Source organism: Scomber japonicus, chromosome 9 (assembly GCF_027409825.1).
Source record: "Scomber japonicus isolate fScoJap1 chromosome 9, fScoJap1.pri, whole genome shotgun sequence".
Lineage (NCBI taxonomy): Eukaryota > Metazoa > Chordata > Actinopteri > Scombriformes > Scombridae > Scomber > Scomber japonicus.
Window position 1 is genome coordinate 31425934 of NC_070586.1, and position 13612 is coordinate 31439545.

At 42.4% G+C, this 13612-nt stretch overlaps 1 protein-coding gene across 3 annotated transcripts in view; it reads left to right on the top strand.

Moving 5' to 3' along the window:
• The window catches only part of arvcfb (ARVCF delta catenin family member b), a 110270-nt gene that overhangs the window by 71620 nt on the left and 25038 nt on the right, over positions 1-13612 (top strand). For all 3 annotated transcript variants that reach the window (XM_053325131.1, XM_053325133.1, XM_053325132.1), the window contains one exon: positions 2363-2434. In XM_053325131.1, coding sequence (XP_053181106.1) covers positions 2363-2434 — 72 coding nt within the window. The remainder of the gene's footprint in view (positions 1-2362; positions 2435-13612) is intronic.

The following is a 13612-nucleotide window of genomic DNA, read 5'->3' on the forward strand; positions in this document are numbered from 1 at the left end:
AAGCACTTATGCAAACCCTGGCAGCTTGTGCCGTTGTCACATATATATTTCACTGTGACTCTAATCTGTCTGTGTAAATAACTTGCAACAATTCCTTTATTTCGACCTCTTTTTCTGTCTTCTTTTTTTTCTTCTTTTTTTTACTTGCTGGCTTTACTGTTATGCTATCTTCTTTTATATTTCAAACTCTTACTATCCCTTTTCCCTCTGAAAAGCTATCCTACTGATGCCAACTCTTTGAACATACTTCCCAGAGAGCACCCATGGACTGCTAATGGCTTCCTATCTTGCCTCTCTCAAAAGTACTCCCTCCTTGCTCTTTGCTCTCTCTCTCTCTTTCTCTCTCTCCTCTCTTTCACCATATTGCTTTCCCCTCTTTTCTCCTCACTCTCTCACCTTCCCTTTTTTGTAAAAAGATGAGAGATTTTTTTTGGTGGGAAACTGTCTATCACATGTTTTGCACAGCCTCTTGACACACGCACACACATCTTTTTTACCATGCTTCTTCTCTTTTCTCTATGCTTTGTGTTTTTTGGCATTGCTGCTGCTTCCTTGGCTAACTATAGAGGAATGGTTTAATCAAGGTGAGTGTCCCCCCCTTCAACCCTCTTCACATGAGCTGTCCTCCCCCTCCTTTCCACTCCCCCACCTGTCCTCCTCCTCCTTCCTCCTGGCTGTAGAATATAGATTGAAGTAGTTTTGGGTGTCCTCCAAGTACCTTAGAAAGTTCCAAGGACTTCAGAAATTGGGTGTTTCACTCATTTCACATGCATTCCCTCATCACCATACCCACTTTACCTCCTGTAGCTCTGAGTTTTATAGACTTCACCTGTCCCAGTCTTCACAAATTATTAGAATTAGTTATTCCTCAGTTGTCTAACATAGGTGAAAGGTTGTACTTGGTGAAACAGGTAAGTCCATGAGTGTCTGACAATCTGTAGAATAGAGCTTGACTTCACCCCAGAAAAAACGTCTTAAGGTGCTTTCAGATAATTGTTAAGATGCACAACAGTTTCTAATGGCCTCATTAAAACAAATGAGAGGGCTACATTAATTCAAGTAGGGCTAAGGTTGGTCTGAATGTGGCCTAATGATGCTGTCTGAGACAGTTAGCTTAACGTAGCATAAAGGCCGCAAGCAACTAGCCTTGCTATGTCCAAAGGTAACAAAATGAATGGCCAAAGACACCAGTATTGGCTTTTCTCTTAAAGTCTCTCTTAGAGGTTTTGCAATAAAGTAACATTATTTTCACTGTTGCTTCTAGGTTAGGGGTTAACCTTAAACCTATCTCTTCTTTTTAACGCTCTCTGAAAATTATAAGGTTAAGCAGGATACCAGCATAAATATGCTAAATAAATATTGTATTAATACATATTAGAATTGTTAAATTGAGACTGAGCTTTCCATAATTAGTGTAATTGTAGTGGTGTAAGTCTAAATTAGTGTAATATTGATCATTTTAGAGGGAGACAGCACTGAATAGTTAATATCTTATTTCAAATTCAAGCCTAGTATCATCTATCCCTTGATTTAGGCAACTTAAATGTATGAGCTTGTTTCCTGATGGGAAGTGGTCGTTCAGCCCAGAGGGAGTGCTTCATAAATTCTTCCTACCCTGTTGAGGAATCGGCCTTTCAGTTCCTATATCTCTGTGCTCTCCCATGAGCATGTTCATGTGCATGTGAGATGACCATTAGTGGGTTGCGCTTTAATCACTCAACCCCACCCACTCCATTTCCCGTCTGGCACTGCATTATTTAAGGCAGTACAGTAAAACAAAAAAAGTGTGTATATATGATCGTGGGAAAAAAAAACAAGTGTACAGTTGTGAGTATATACGTATGTGTTTATCTGTGTGTGTGTGGTCGGGTGCTCATACAGTGTGTGTTTGGTAGACAAAACATCGGACATTGTGGAATCTGTTTGTGTATTTGAACATATCATGCTTGTAGCTCTCTGTATTGTGTGCACATGCAAACATTCATGCTTTCTTGTGGGTTGGTGTGTAAACCTGGATTAAACCAATATGTGAATTTGCCAAATTTATGGAGTGTTGTCCTGCTATGAAAAAACAGGCTGAAAATCCAGTTACTCTGAGCAGCTAATAGCTCACCTTTAACAATTTAATGAGCTCTTAGGTGCTTTTAGAAGCTGTCTGAAAGGCTTGACAAGACTGCAAACATGAAAACACTTGAGACACTGATTATAAGCTATTTCCAGCTTCAGTTCAAAAATATATATTGGTGTCAGCCATCCAAACCCATATTGGTCTAACCCTGGTGTCTCATTCATCATCTAATATGATCCATTTGTCTCAGTATGTGACAGTGACATCTTCCTCCCTCCCCTTTCCTCCACACAGGCAGAAAAAACGGTGAGAACGACAAAAACTACGACACATTGGATCTGCCCAAGCGCACAGAGCCATCAAAAGGTAGGCGCTCGAATGTCAAGCAAAACATCCCTCTGGTAACACTTTCACTCCTGAGAGACTATATCCCGGTCTGGAAATGACTCATTTAGTCGTTACCCTGCAGAAGAGGACACAGGGAAAATGAGTCAGATCTTCAACAGTGCTGGTTAAGACATCCGTGTGGTACGTTTGGTTGGAGCTAGGCCAGATCCGTGTGGGTCGACAAATGCATAGGAAGCCTTTCTCAAAGACGCAGCCTTGTAATTTAGCTTTGTGTGGTGGTTTCTGTCTCTACTGTGACAGCACCTTGTGAGAGCACATACTCTGTGAGCCATCACTCTGTTAAATATTGCAACGACACATCAGGACACAAAAGGGAATAAAAAAGCAGCCTGTTATTGAGTTTGTAGCATCCATTTATTTATCTGCTGCATTGTACAGCGCTAATAATTCACTGGTGATTACTGAGCCTAGGAGTGGCTGAATCTATCACTATGTATCAAAGTGGGATAAAAGCTGAAACAGTTAGTCAGTGAGTCAGTCTATCAATGGAAAATTAATTGGCAATAATTCTGATGTCTGTTGAGTCTTTTGAGTAATTTTGCATGTACAAATATAGTTCCAACTCATCAAATGTGTTGATTGGCTCAGTTTCACTATGTTAAATCACTAGAAATGGAATATCTTTGGGTTTTAGACTGTTTGTCGGACAAAAACAGACATTTGGGGGCACACCGGGTGCCTGTTGTTTGGGGGCGTCCCATATGGCAACAGCATCTGTGGTAAGATTTGGGGCGCGGACCTTTGTTACATGTCCCTCTCTCTGCCCATGATTCCTGTGACATGAAAATGACATGAACACTTTTCACATTTTTCTGATAGTGTAGAGACCAACCAATGATTACCAATCATGAAGGTAATCATTGGTTGTAGATGTAATTTAGATATTGACGACATAGTGAACTTTCTTGAATGCAGAAAGTGTTTGCACAGTAGATAAACTAACCAGATGGGGATGGCAGTGATTTAAATCCCTCACAAATCTAGGTACTTCATCAAATTGATTAAAAAGTCATATGAATCCAATATTGCCATAGAGAGGCCTCTTTACTGATTTGGATTAGTCACCTCGGGAACATTAGTAGATTATAACCTTGGTATAAACATGACTGAAAAAGCTCTGATGTTTGACAAATTTCTCACATCATCTCACAGCATTTACTGTCATGTTGCCCAGCTTGAACTGAGCCAACTGTACAAGCATCTGAATTGAAGCCTTGGACTCACTTTCATGATTTAGTAGAAATTATAGGTCTACAACACGCAAAGCTGGACAGAAAGAGGTTTTTTTTGGCTGTTTTTTTTTTCTTTCTCAGAGCATGACAACTCACCTCTTCTCCTTTTTTCTTGCTCATCTATAAATATTACATCGTATCATGTGATCAGTGATATGACAGAGGTAACTTGGCAACTTCATGTGGAAGTTTGAAAAGTGTAGCTTTGCACGACGACTCTGCAACTGGTTCTGACAATGTGACTAACTGCATGTGTGTGTGTGTGTGTGTGTGCACTCATATCCTCTTTGCTTCTGGATTTTTGGCAGTGATATGCAGTAGTAACAGTCATAGAGGCAAATTAGTATGCGGCGCACACATCAGCGCATCCAGGCGGTAATAGAATGTGTATTTGCTTGTGCGCGGGTCTGTATAATACCTACCTCTGTGGATAGGTGTGTGTGTGTGTATGTGTGAGCTGTCCGTCTGTCTGGTGGAATTTGCATGCACTTGTTACACATCCTTATGTGGTATTTACACATCAGCACCTTCATCAATGTCTAGTGGCAGGCACTCAAAGTCAATACCACTTCCTGTCTGACTGTTAATTAGCCACATTAACACGGTAAAGTGGGCTCTCATTAAACTAGATCACAATTAATTGCGGTGCTTTTCCAAGTTAAGCCGATTTTGCCTCTTTTTTTATCACTCCTAAAGTAAAGGAACACAGATGAGCTCTGAGGATGATAATTAATAATTTCCACTCACTGGGTTTTCATGGGTAATAGCCAAGCTGGCATGCTGACACTGTGGATATATAGCGGTTACAATTGTGGTGCGATTACGCTACACAATGTGGAAACAACACCCTTTGGAGTTTTGAATCCAGAGAAAGCAATTATCATTATAGGGCTAAATGTCATCCACAGTTGAAATGTGTGTGTTTGTGTGTGTGTGGGTTCACGTTGGAGAGAGCAAGAGAGAGCTCTTGCCTTTCCTTTGTGCAGAGAGACAAATCTTATTTGACGTTTATTAGCTAGACACACAGGCGAGTAACAACAACAGTGAGATGCATGGATAATAAGCTTAGTCACCAGAGCAAAACCCACAGCGACTTTTTAAAGCTCATTTATCACTTTTTTCCTCTTTGGGAAACATCAGAGGTGAGCGTGCTGGTGACTGCGAAAGCGTAAAAGTCATCTGGGTGCCTTGTTTGTTTGTCTATGAAAATGCGTGTTATTTTTGTGTGGGTTCAGGCACGTACTCCGTCGCCTGCCAGCACCACATTCCCTGGTCATCTGTGGAGAGTTTGCAGAGAGAGAAGTTCTCATGCGCTGGTGATGGCTGAGGGCGATATGGGAGATTACATGTGTATCCCGGTCCTGATCTGATGTCAGACAGAGAGAGGTCAAACCCAGGACCAGGTTGGACCTTGCACCTGATTTTTTGGGGTTGGTGATCATGTTCAGGCAGTCAAACAAGTTGTTACTACAGTATATTATCAGCATATGAAGGTATAAAGTTGTTTTTAAAAAAACCTGTCAGCAAACCTATTTATGCATCCAGCCAACAAAGAAAACATTAGCATTCATTTGTAGCTTCTTCTTTGTTTCTGGGTTCATTACTGCAAGTGACTCCTTTCTCATTATAGCAGTTTGAGTCATTTTTTAATGTTAAAACAATAACTAATGTAGCTTTAAATGTAGCCTTTTAAAGTCTAACAATGTAATATGAACCTTTAGCCAGGAAACAGTTAGCTTAGCCTAGCATTAAGACTGGAAACAGGGGGAAGCTTAGCCTGGCTCTAGGTTGTAAAATAGACTTAAACCTCTTAAACTAGTTTTAGTTTAGTTTCATCAGTTAGTTATGTAATGAACTATTTCTTATGGACACAGTGACTTCCTGGATTCTTATCTCCACCATGAGGTCACCAAACAATAAATCCAGGTAGCCAGGTAGCCACTGCGCAGCATTTGTCTTCCTTTAATACTACAATTGTTGTTTGACACTTTATTTTGTATGAACAGAGAAAATATATATATATTTTTAAAATTATTATTCATGACATGTTAAAGCTCTTTTTTGGTAGTGATAGTAGAAAGATCACAGGAAACAAGGTGAGAGAGACAGATGGCGAGCAACAAATGACCACTGCTGGAATCAAATGCAGCTTTAATTGCACAGGTCTTAAGACCACCAGGGTGTGCCAGAGATATAACTAGTTAATTAGAGGTGTTCCTACGCACATTTATTGCAATGTTGGACAGAGCCAAGAAAGTTGTGCCTTCCTGTCAGTCTGCTAAGTAGTACATTTATATTTAATGATCACTTATGAGGATGGTATTTATCTTCTCATCTAGCTCTCACAAGAAAGGCAAATAAGTGTAAACCCTCCCAAATATCAAACTGTACCTCCAATTTAGCAAAGTGAGAAAAAAAAAACAGTGTTGTTTGTTCAAATGCTTAAAACAACAAATATTTACATTGTCCTGACTTTCTGTGACCTCTTGTGGAGTTGTGAAAAATGACTGTCCTTTCTCTGAAGACATCACATTTTTATATGTCTGCAAACTCTGTAAGGGAGGAGGTCAGGATGACAGGTGTACAAAGCATCTGAATTAAACACCAAAGACTGTGAATCACATCTAGTCACCCATCAACAAAAAACTATTTTGTCATTTAGATACAAGGAAATGTTGACCTGTGTTGCAGGTTTTACAAACGGACACCCCAGATACTCCTTTTGTAAAGTCCTCAAAATAAGAAACTTTAGGTATTATCCTACAGGAACTAAATTTAGTCCCTGGTTCCTCCAGTTAGTTCTGGTGTAGCTCCTCAAAAAGTTCTTCCACTGGGTCCACTGGGAAAGTTTCTGTAGTGGACTCTGACCTGAAATCCAAAGAGCTATATGCATTAAACCAAACAGAGCCAAAAGATGGACACGTTCATCATAAGCCAAACATCAATATCTAATCATCTACACTACCACATAACAAATTATTATGTAGAAAAATAGACAGTATCTCAGTTATCTTGTTTTGACAGTCCTTCACTTGTTGTGATTCTTTCTTCTTGTTGATTACGTGGCCACTTTCCCCATCCCTACTAATTAAGTGAGTTATTTTATATAGTGTAGTTGCAGCAGAAAGGGGACTTGTTGCAGGCGAATACATCATTAGAGGAGTCCAGAGTTACTGGCAGTGCATTATTCATGCTGCCCAGAACAGAGCCAAAGAAAGAGAGGGGTGGCTGTAACAAAAGTAATTAAGGAGTGTGAAAAGACGCATTTCATTAAAGAGCCGGTGAGTGCGTCGGCCCCCGAGATGATGAAACATTTTTCCCAGCAGTTAATTGAAACCACAGCGTAAACCTTTAGATTGGAGAAAGGTCAGGTGAGGCGAGGGAATGAGAGAGGAGAGAGAGAGAGAGAGAGAGAGAAAGGAGAAGGTGGGATGACTGAGCGTGTGCACTTGTGCTGATCTCGCTTCCTTTATTTTCAGAATTTAAAAATGAGTCTTCTTTCTTTTTCGCTGAGTTTTCCTCCAACTTGAAGAGGAGGTGGAGAGAATACAGAACCAGTTATCGGCTGACCTGAGAGAAACGCGCCGCCCCATATTAGTTCGCCTCTTTACCTTTTCGCACAGCCTTCATCTCTTCTTCTCCTCCCTCTTCATCAGCTCTCTCTCTTACGCTCGTCTCGCCGCTGTGTTGCCGGAGCGGTGTCACGATGCAGGAGAGTAAGAGAGGCGCCTCACATCCTCTCTGAGTATGTGGGTGTGTTTTCAATGAGCCTGGGCAGCCTACCTAAATGAATGAACACAAGCAGTCGGAATCCAGTGAAACCAAGACGTGATTCATTTGACCTCGACAGATGAAGAAGTCTGGCTTTTTTTCTAGGCTCGAGGACAGACGGCGAAGCTTGTAAAAGCAGCTGTAGATGGGTTAAGACGATGTTAGGTATCGTCATTCTAAACAGGACGGTTGTTCATGTGCTTCCAACTACGCATCCATATTTCATGTGTGATGTGATTTCTCATTCTGAAGGTTCTTCTCTGACCACAAGAAGGCTGAAATCGATGCACTACAATGCGTTATGATAGCCGTGTTAATAAAAAGTATGCACACACTATCAGCTTGAAAAATCCACATCAACCACGCCCTAATTGCCTTTTGCCTTTTTACCTCTTGCCAGCACGCTCCCCACTTATATAGATTTTAATATGAGGAAATAATTGGAAAGTTTCTGGGTGAACGCCGTTTCCTCTGGCAGAGCTGATTCCCGCCATGATGAATCTTTTTGTCAAGCTGCCTCTGTAGTTTCCAGTGAGGCTGACTGATCGCGACTGCATAAGGTGCCGCTAATTAGTCATATCTGACAACGAGGGCAATCTGACTAAGCAGGAAAGGCCTTGTGTTAGATGAGCCTCAGCACTTTCCACGAGCTCGCCCTCACGCTCTCCCTCTCTCCCTCTCTCTCTCTCTGTCTCTTTACTAATTGTCATTTCTCTCGCTCTCTGCCATTTGCGGTGCTCTCTCTCTCTCCGTCCCCACCGAGAGATTTATCGGCTCCGCTCGTCTCGCGAACACGCATCGAGCAATTGAGAAAACAGCGGTGTTTACCATTTTGACAACCGCGTGAGTCGTCTCGCTTGTGCTTTGTCTTGCGAGCATTTCATTTGGAGAGAGGTCTCAGCAATGACAAACAGCACAAGCGTGAGCCTTTATGTATTGTATGTATAACTGTCTTTGATACCATCCCGCTGGTGATCTCCATTTGTAGTGTAACGAACACTGACTGTTTTGCTATCGGAGTCATCTCTGTCTCTGATGCATTACGGCTCTTGAAGTCTGGAAAAGTCAGAGGCTCAATTGAATTAAAGAAAACAGAGCTACATTTTCATTGTTTGTCTCGGGTGTTGTTGCCCCACATATAGAGGAGAAATACTTCCCTTAATGGCTCTGTGGCATGAATCAGACTTTTCTAACCCCCCCCCCCCCCCCGCGTGCGCTTTCCCTTTCATAATATCTCCACGTCTCCTGGAAGCTGCAAGCAAGAAAAGCAATCGTCTTGTTTAAAAGGCACGATGAACATCTTGCCGCAGTGAGCAAATATGCTCGAGCAAATCCATTTTTCAAGATAAATCATCTTTGCGTCATTAAGTGCTGCCAAGTCTGCTTCAGCGTAGCACAATTCCAACGGGAGGAAAAGTTTTGGCCTGTCCCACGTCTACTTTACACTCCAAGTGAAAGCAGAGTAATGTGAATAATTTGCTCTCCATCCCAAATTCCGAGACCTGTTCTCATGTAGGCGTTTTTCTGTTTTCACTGCCGTGGAATTTAACACCAGGGATAGGAAACGCTGGAACTCCTGGCCTTGCCTGGACTCCTCGCTAGCCGTGGTAAGCCTGTCGCTTCACTTTGCTGAATCACTTACCCATTTTTGCAAAAATAAACAAGCCGCTCCTCCACCTCTTCCTCTTCCTCACTTCCTGCCGTCACATTTCACAGCAAGGCGAGACTCCAGAACGCTTCGGCTACCTCTCACACACACACACACAAATAGAAAGTCGCATATGCAAACCATGCCCACAAACAAACAAAGAAAAAAAAAAGCGTGCATATAACACTCACACAGACACACAAGCGCACGCATATTCGCACATACTTTCTCGCTCTCAGCTGCTCCGCTATCTTGACACATAGCATCCACTTGACACGGGGTTGTATCCAGACTGTCTGGCACCTTATATCACTCTCTGTCTCTGTTGCCTCAGTCATTACATTTCCCTCTGTGTGATGCCTTCCTTATGGCAAATATACAGTATGTTGCATCACCTTAACAGTTTTTAACACCGGATGCCATCACGTCCAGAGGGAACACTATCCTGCTCTTCGAAAAGGAGGCCCGTGAATCTCAAGCTGTGACAAGTGACTAATGGATCCCTTTTTGCTGTAACTTTCAGCTGGAGAGGCAAAGCTAAATGGGATACAAACAAACCAAAAACAGATATATCTTTGGAGACTTCACGCTTAAGTAAATGATAAATAAAAACAAAAGCGTAAGTAGAGAAAATCATACATAACCATGAGCCAAACTGCACTTGTTATTTCTATTTTTTGATAGGTTGCCACAAGCTGGTGCCCCATGTGGCAGCTGGAGATAATTGATTATATTTCTTTACCACAGAACCGTGCTACCCCATTTACACTTTATGTGTCTTGGTTGGTTGGTTGAAATGATGTAAATGCCTGCCTGTTCTCAAGCCATGAGCGCTACTCCTCCCAGGTGTCACTGCATCAGCAAGCTGTCACTGGAAAGGTCATGCACCTGTGAGAATATCCGGGCTAACACTGAAATGAGTCATCTGTGAGTCATCTGAACTGAAGTAGGATCCACATGGCCTGTTTGGAACCGTTTCATCCACTGCATTGGAGTCCTGAAAGCTACTCATCACTAATTGTAGCATTGTGACACATTATTTTCAACTAAACATGTAGCTTTAAACTCATCAAATAATGCATCTCACCTTTGTGTGACTTCTCAAGGTGTGTTTTTGAGTGCAGCCAGAATAGGCTCATCATTAATGCTGCCTGTGCCTGATGAGGGAAAACACCCACAGCAGCCTTGGTTCACAGCAGTTAGTAGAGGCAGCTACTAACAGCTGGAGTGGGTGTTTTTCTCCCCTGCTGGCTACAGGAGGCAGTGATGAGACCAACAGTGCTTCCTGTAGAAAAATCCCAAACAATACAATACACTTGAGAAGATACCGGACCAGCCACACAAAGGTGAGATTTATGCTTATTAACTGGAAGGGTTTCAAATAGTATATTTTGCTTAAGCAAGAGAAAGATGACTGGTTGGTTTGGCTAGTGGACTCTTACCCATGGTCTATTTTTCATTCATTTGAAGGAACAGGAAAAACATTTGCATATATTTGTGTGTAAAGTATGTCATAATTTGTTTAAATTGTATGCCAGCATGTTAAAAACTCGCTCCAGATGCTAAATATTGCCCTATACCCCCCCTCTCCCAACCTCCCCGCCTCACCTGAGATTAAAACTGAATCCCTCTCTGCCACACCAGCTGTCAGGACCTCCGCCGTCCACCAAGCCCGCTCAGCTGGCCACGGCTAACTGGACGCTCCTCACATGCCAATCACTTTCCCTTCTTTGTTGTTGATTGTAAAACTAAGCACAACAGAGAAAAGGGGACTAATTATGTGAATAGCCAGCGGCTTGCAGCTGACATTTTAGGTGCTGCAACCTCCCTCCCTCCCTCTTTCCCCTCACTCCCTCGCCTCTGCCACCTTCAACTCCAGGCAGTGATGAAAGGGAGTGATAATAAGGCGAGGAGGAGTGAAAAAAAACAACAAATGAGTAGAGTTAGAGGTTTAGTTAAGTGGGACCACCTTGTGTTTTGTTGGAAATACAAAGAGGTTTGCAAAATAATACTATTCCTAGGAGGTCTCATGAAGAGTGGCTGCTCTACACATCATTAGTGGAATGAAGTCCTTGCAGATTACTGTGTGTGTGTGTGTGTGTGTGTGTGTGTGTGTGTGTGTGTGTGTGTGTGTGTGTGTGTGTGTTGATGCATGGCAGCATTTATCCACCTGTGTTTAGGAAAGGATAGCAGGGCGCCACTAATTCCCAGCACTTCCTCTGTGGCTGTGCATAAACTTAACACCGCTTCCACCCACAGCAGTCATCAAGTGTTTCTCCTGTTCTTTAAACTTCCCTCACCCCGAAATAAAAACTCAGCGCCCCCTGCTCAATGTTTTTTCCTCCTACAAGACTCTGCGGGATCCACAGCAGCCCCTCGGATGATTAACCATGTCATTCCCCTCCCTCCCATCTCCCCAAACCTGAGCAGTTGGAGCAAAGTGATAATTATGAGACAAAAAAAATGATTCCAGGAAAGTAGGAGGAAGAGCAGCGAGATTTTACAAGCCTTTGTCTGGCCCCTGTTGGAGGCACAAGAGCGCTGCTTCCTGTTGCTGCGAGACAGAGAGAGAGAGAGAGAGAGAGAGAGAGAGAGACGCTTTAATCTAATTAAAAGCAGATTAATGGCGAGCTGACTGGCATCGCTGGAGCTACAACACGGGCTTAGTGAGGGAAAGAAAGACCCCCCCCCCCCCCTTTCAGAATTCGCCACTGTCCTACTACTAACAGTAAATGAAATATTGCTTGTAAACAGTCTAGACTGTTGTAAACATGAACGCCTAAATGCACCCTAAGGACTGCTGTCCTTGTGCACAATGGAAGGAGAGGATCAGACGGAGCAATGACGACTTCAGCAAACTTTTCTTCCACTGTGCCATTAATCTGAGCATAAAATAGAAATATATACATTATATAATATCTAGCTGACACTTTTATCCTATGCGACATTAGATTTGTGTGCTCCTCAGTATGTAGGCAAAAGGCCAAGGTCTCAACTCACTTGCGATATTTTTGTAACTAAACCAGCCCTGAGTAAATAAATGCTGAAGTGAAAGATATGAGTTAATCTGTGTAAGACAATGAGTAGAGTAAGTGGGAAGAGGGCACATTTTGTTGAGTGAGTTTTTCAGCATCCACAGCCAATCTGCTTGACAGGTCTATAATCACAAGTATTTTGGATTTTAATGTGCATTTTGATTCGACAATGGGTTCATTTCAGCCGGCAAGAGCAACTCATCCCATCCTCGCTGCCTTTCATTTGACTCTTACCAACACACACACACACACACACACAATCTATATGTCACACAGTCACACACACACACACAAGCACACTCATTCATGCATAAACGCTCTGTAACACTAACTCTGTCTCACCCATACACACACACTCGCCCACATAACGGGCAGTGCACTGTGCCCTTGAGTGTGAGGGTGGTATTATGTGGCTATTAGAGGTGGTGTTGTTTGTCAGTGTGTTACAGAGAGAGAAAGAATATTACCTGCAAAAATTGACCACAGTATCCGCTGTGTGTGTGTGTGTGTGTGTGTGTGTGTGTGTGTGTATCAAGGAAAAAAAAGCTTAGACTGTCATCCTCCAAGGCGAGAGTTAATCCAGAGTATCCATCACACTTCGGCAAGCCGTTTTCCAAAAAGGGGGTGGCGGGTGGGGGGGGGGGTTTGTCTGGGCTGGAGGGAGCATTAAATGAAGGATGGGTGCTGATGCCGATCCAGACACAGGAAATCCCTCCTCCGTCAAACACCATCTCAGCCGTCATCATACATTCTAGATTCCAGACTGTAGCTGGAGAAGAGGGGCTTCTTGTCCAGGTTGTGGTGCGCCAGCTGGATGGAGTGTAGGACCCCCTCCCCCTTTGCTTTTTTAGTGTGATTCAGAACATGTAAATCAGCATTCAAATGCCACACCTCTTCTTCCATTTGTCATATTAAGTTAAGGCATAGGCTTGTTTGACCATCTCTGCACTTAGAGTTGTAGACCAAGCTCTGCCAGTAAAGAAATACACTCTGAGTCAGATAATGTAGATGCTTCAATGTTTTATTGAAAGACATGAGCTGGAAACATTTTTCACACAGAGAAAGAAAACAAAATGTGCAAGAAATAAATGCTTTGAGATGAATCAGGAGTGCTATTCAAATTACTCAAGCAAATAATGAATGACCTGAGATTCCAGACTGCTACACAGGTGTTAAAAAATGTTCTGTTTAGACCTCTGCTCCATGCACTATTAAGAATCTTAATGATGTAACTAAACTGACAGTAGAGTCAGGGAAATGTCATTCAGTTTGTACTTAACTGTGTAGATGTCTAAATAGGCTAAATAAGTGACAGCTGTGTGGGTGTGTAGACAGTACCACTGCTGTGTAGATTATTATTTTCAGGTGATAATATAAATTTAAGAAAATATTTTTTTTAGCCAAGTCCGTTCTCTTAGATTCTGCTCAATTCTACACACTGCACCTTTAA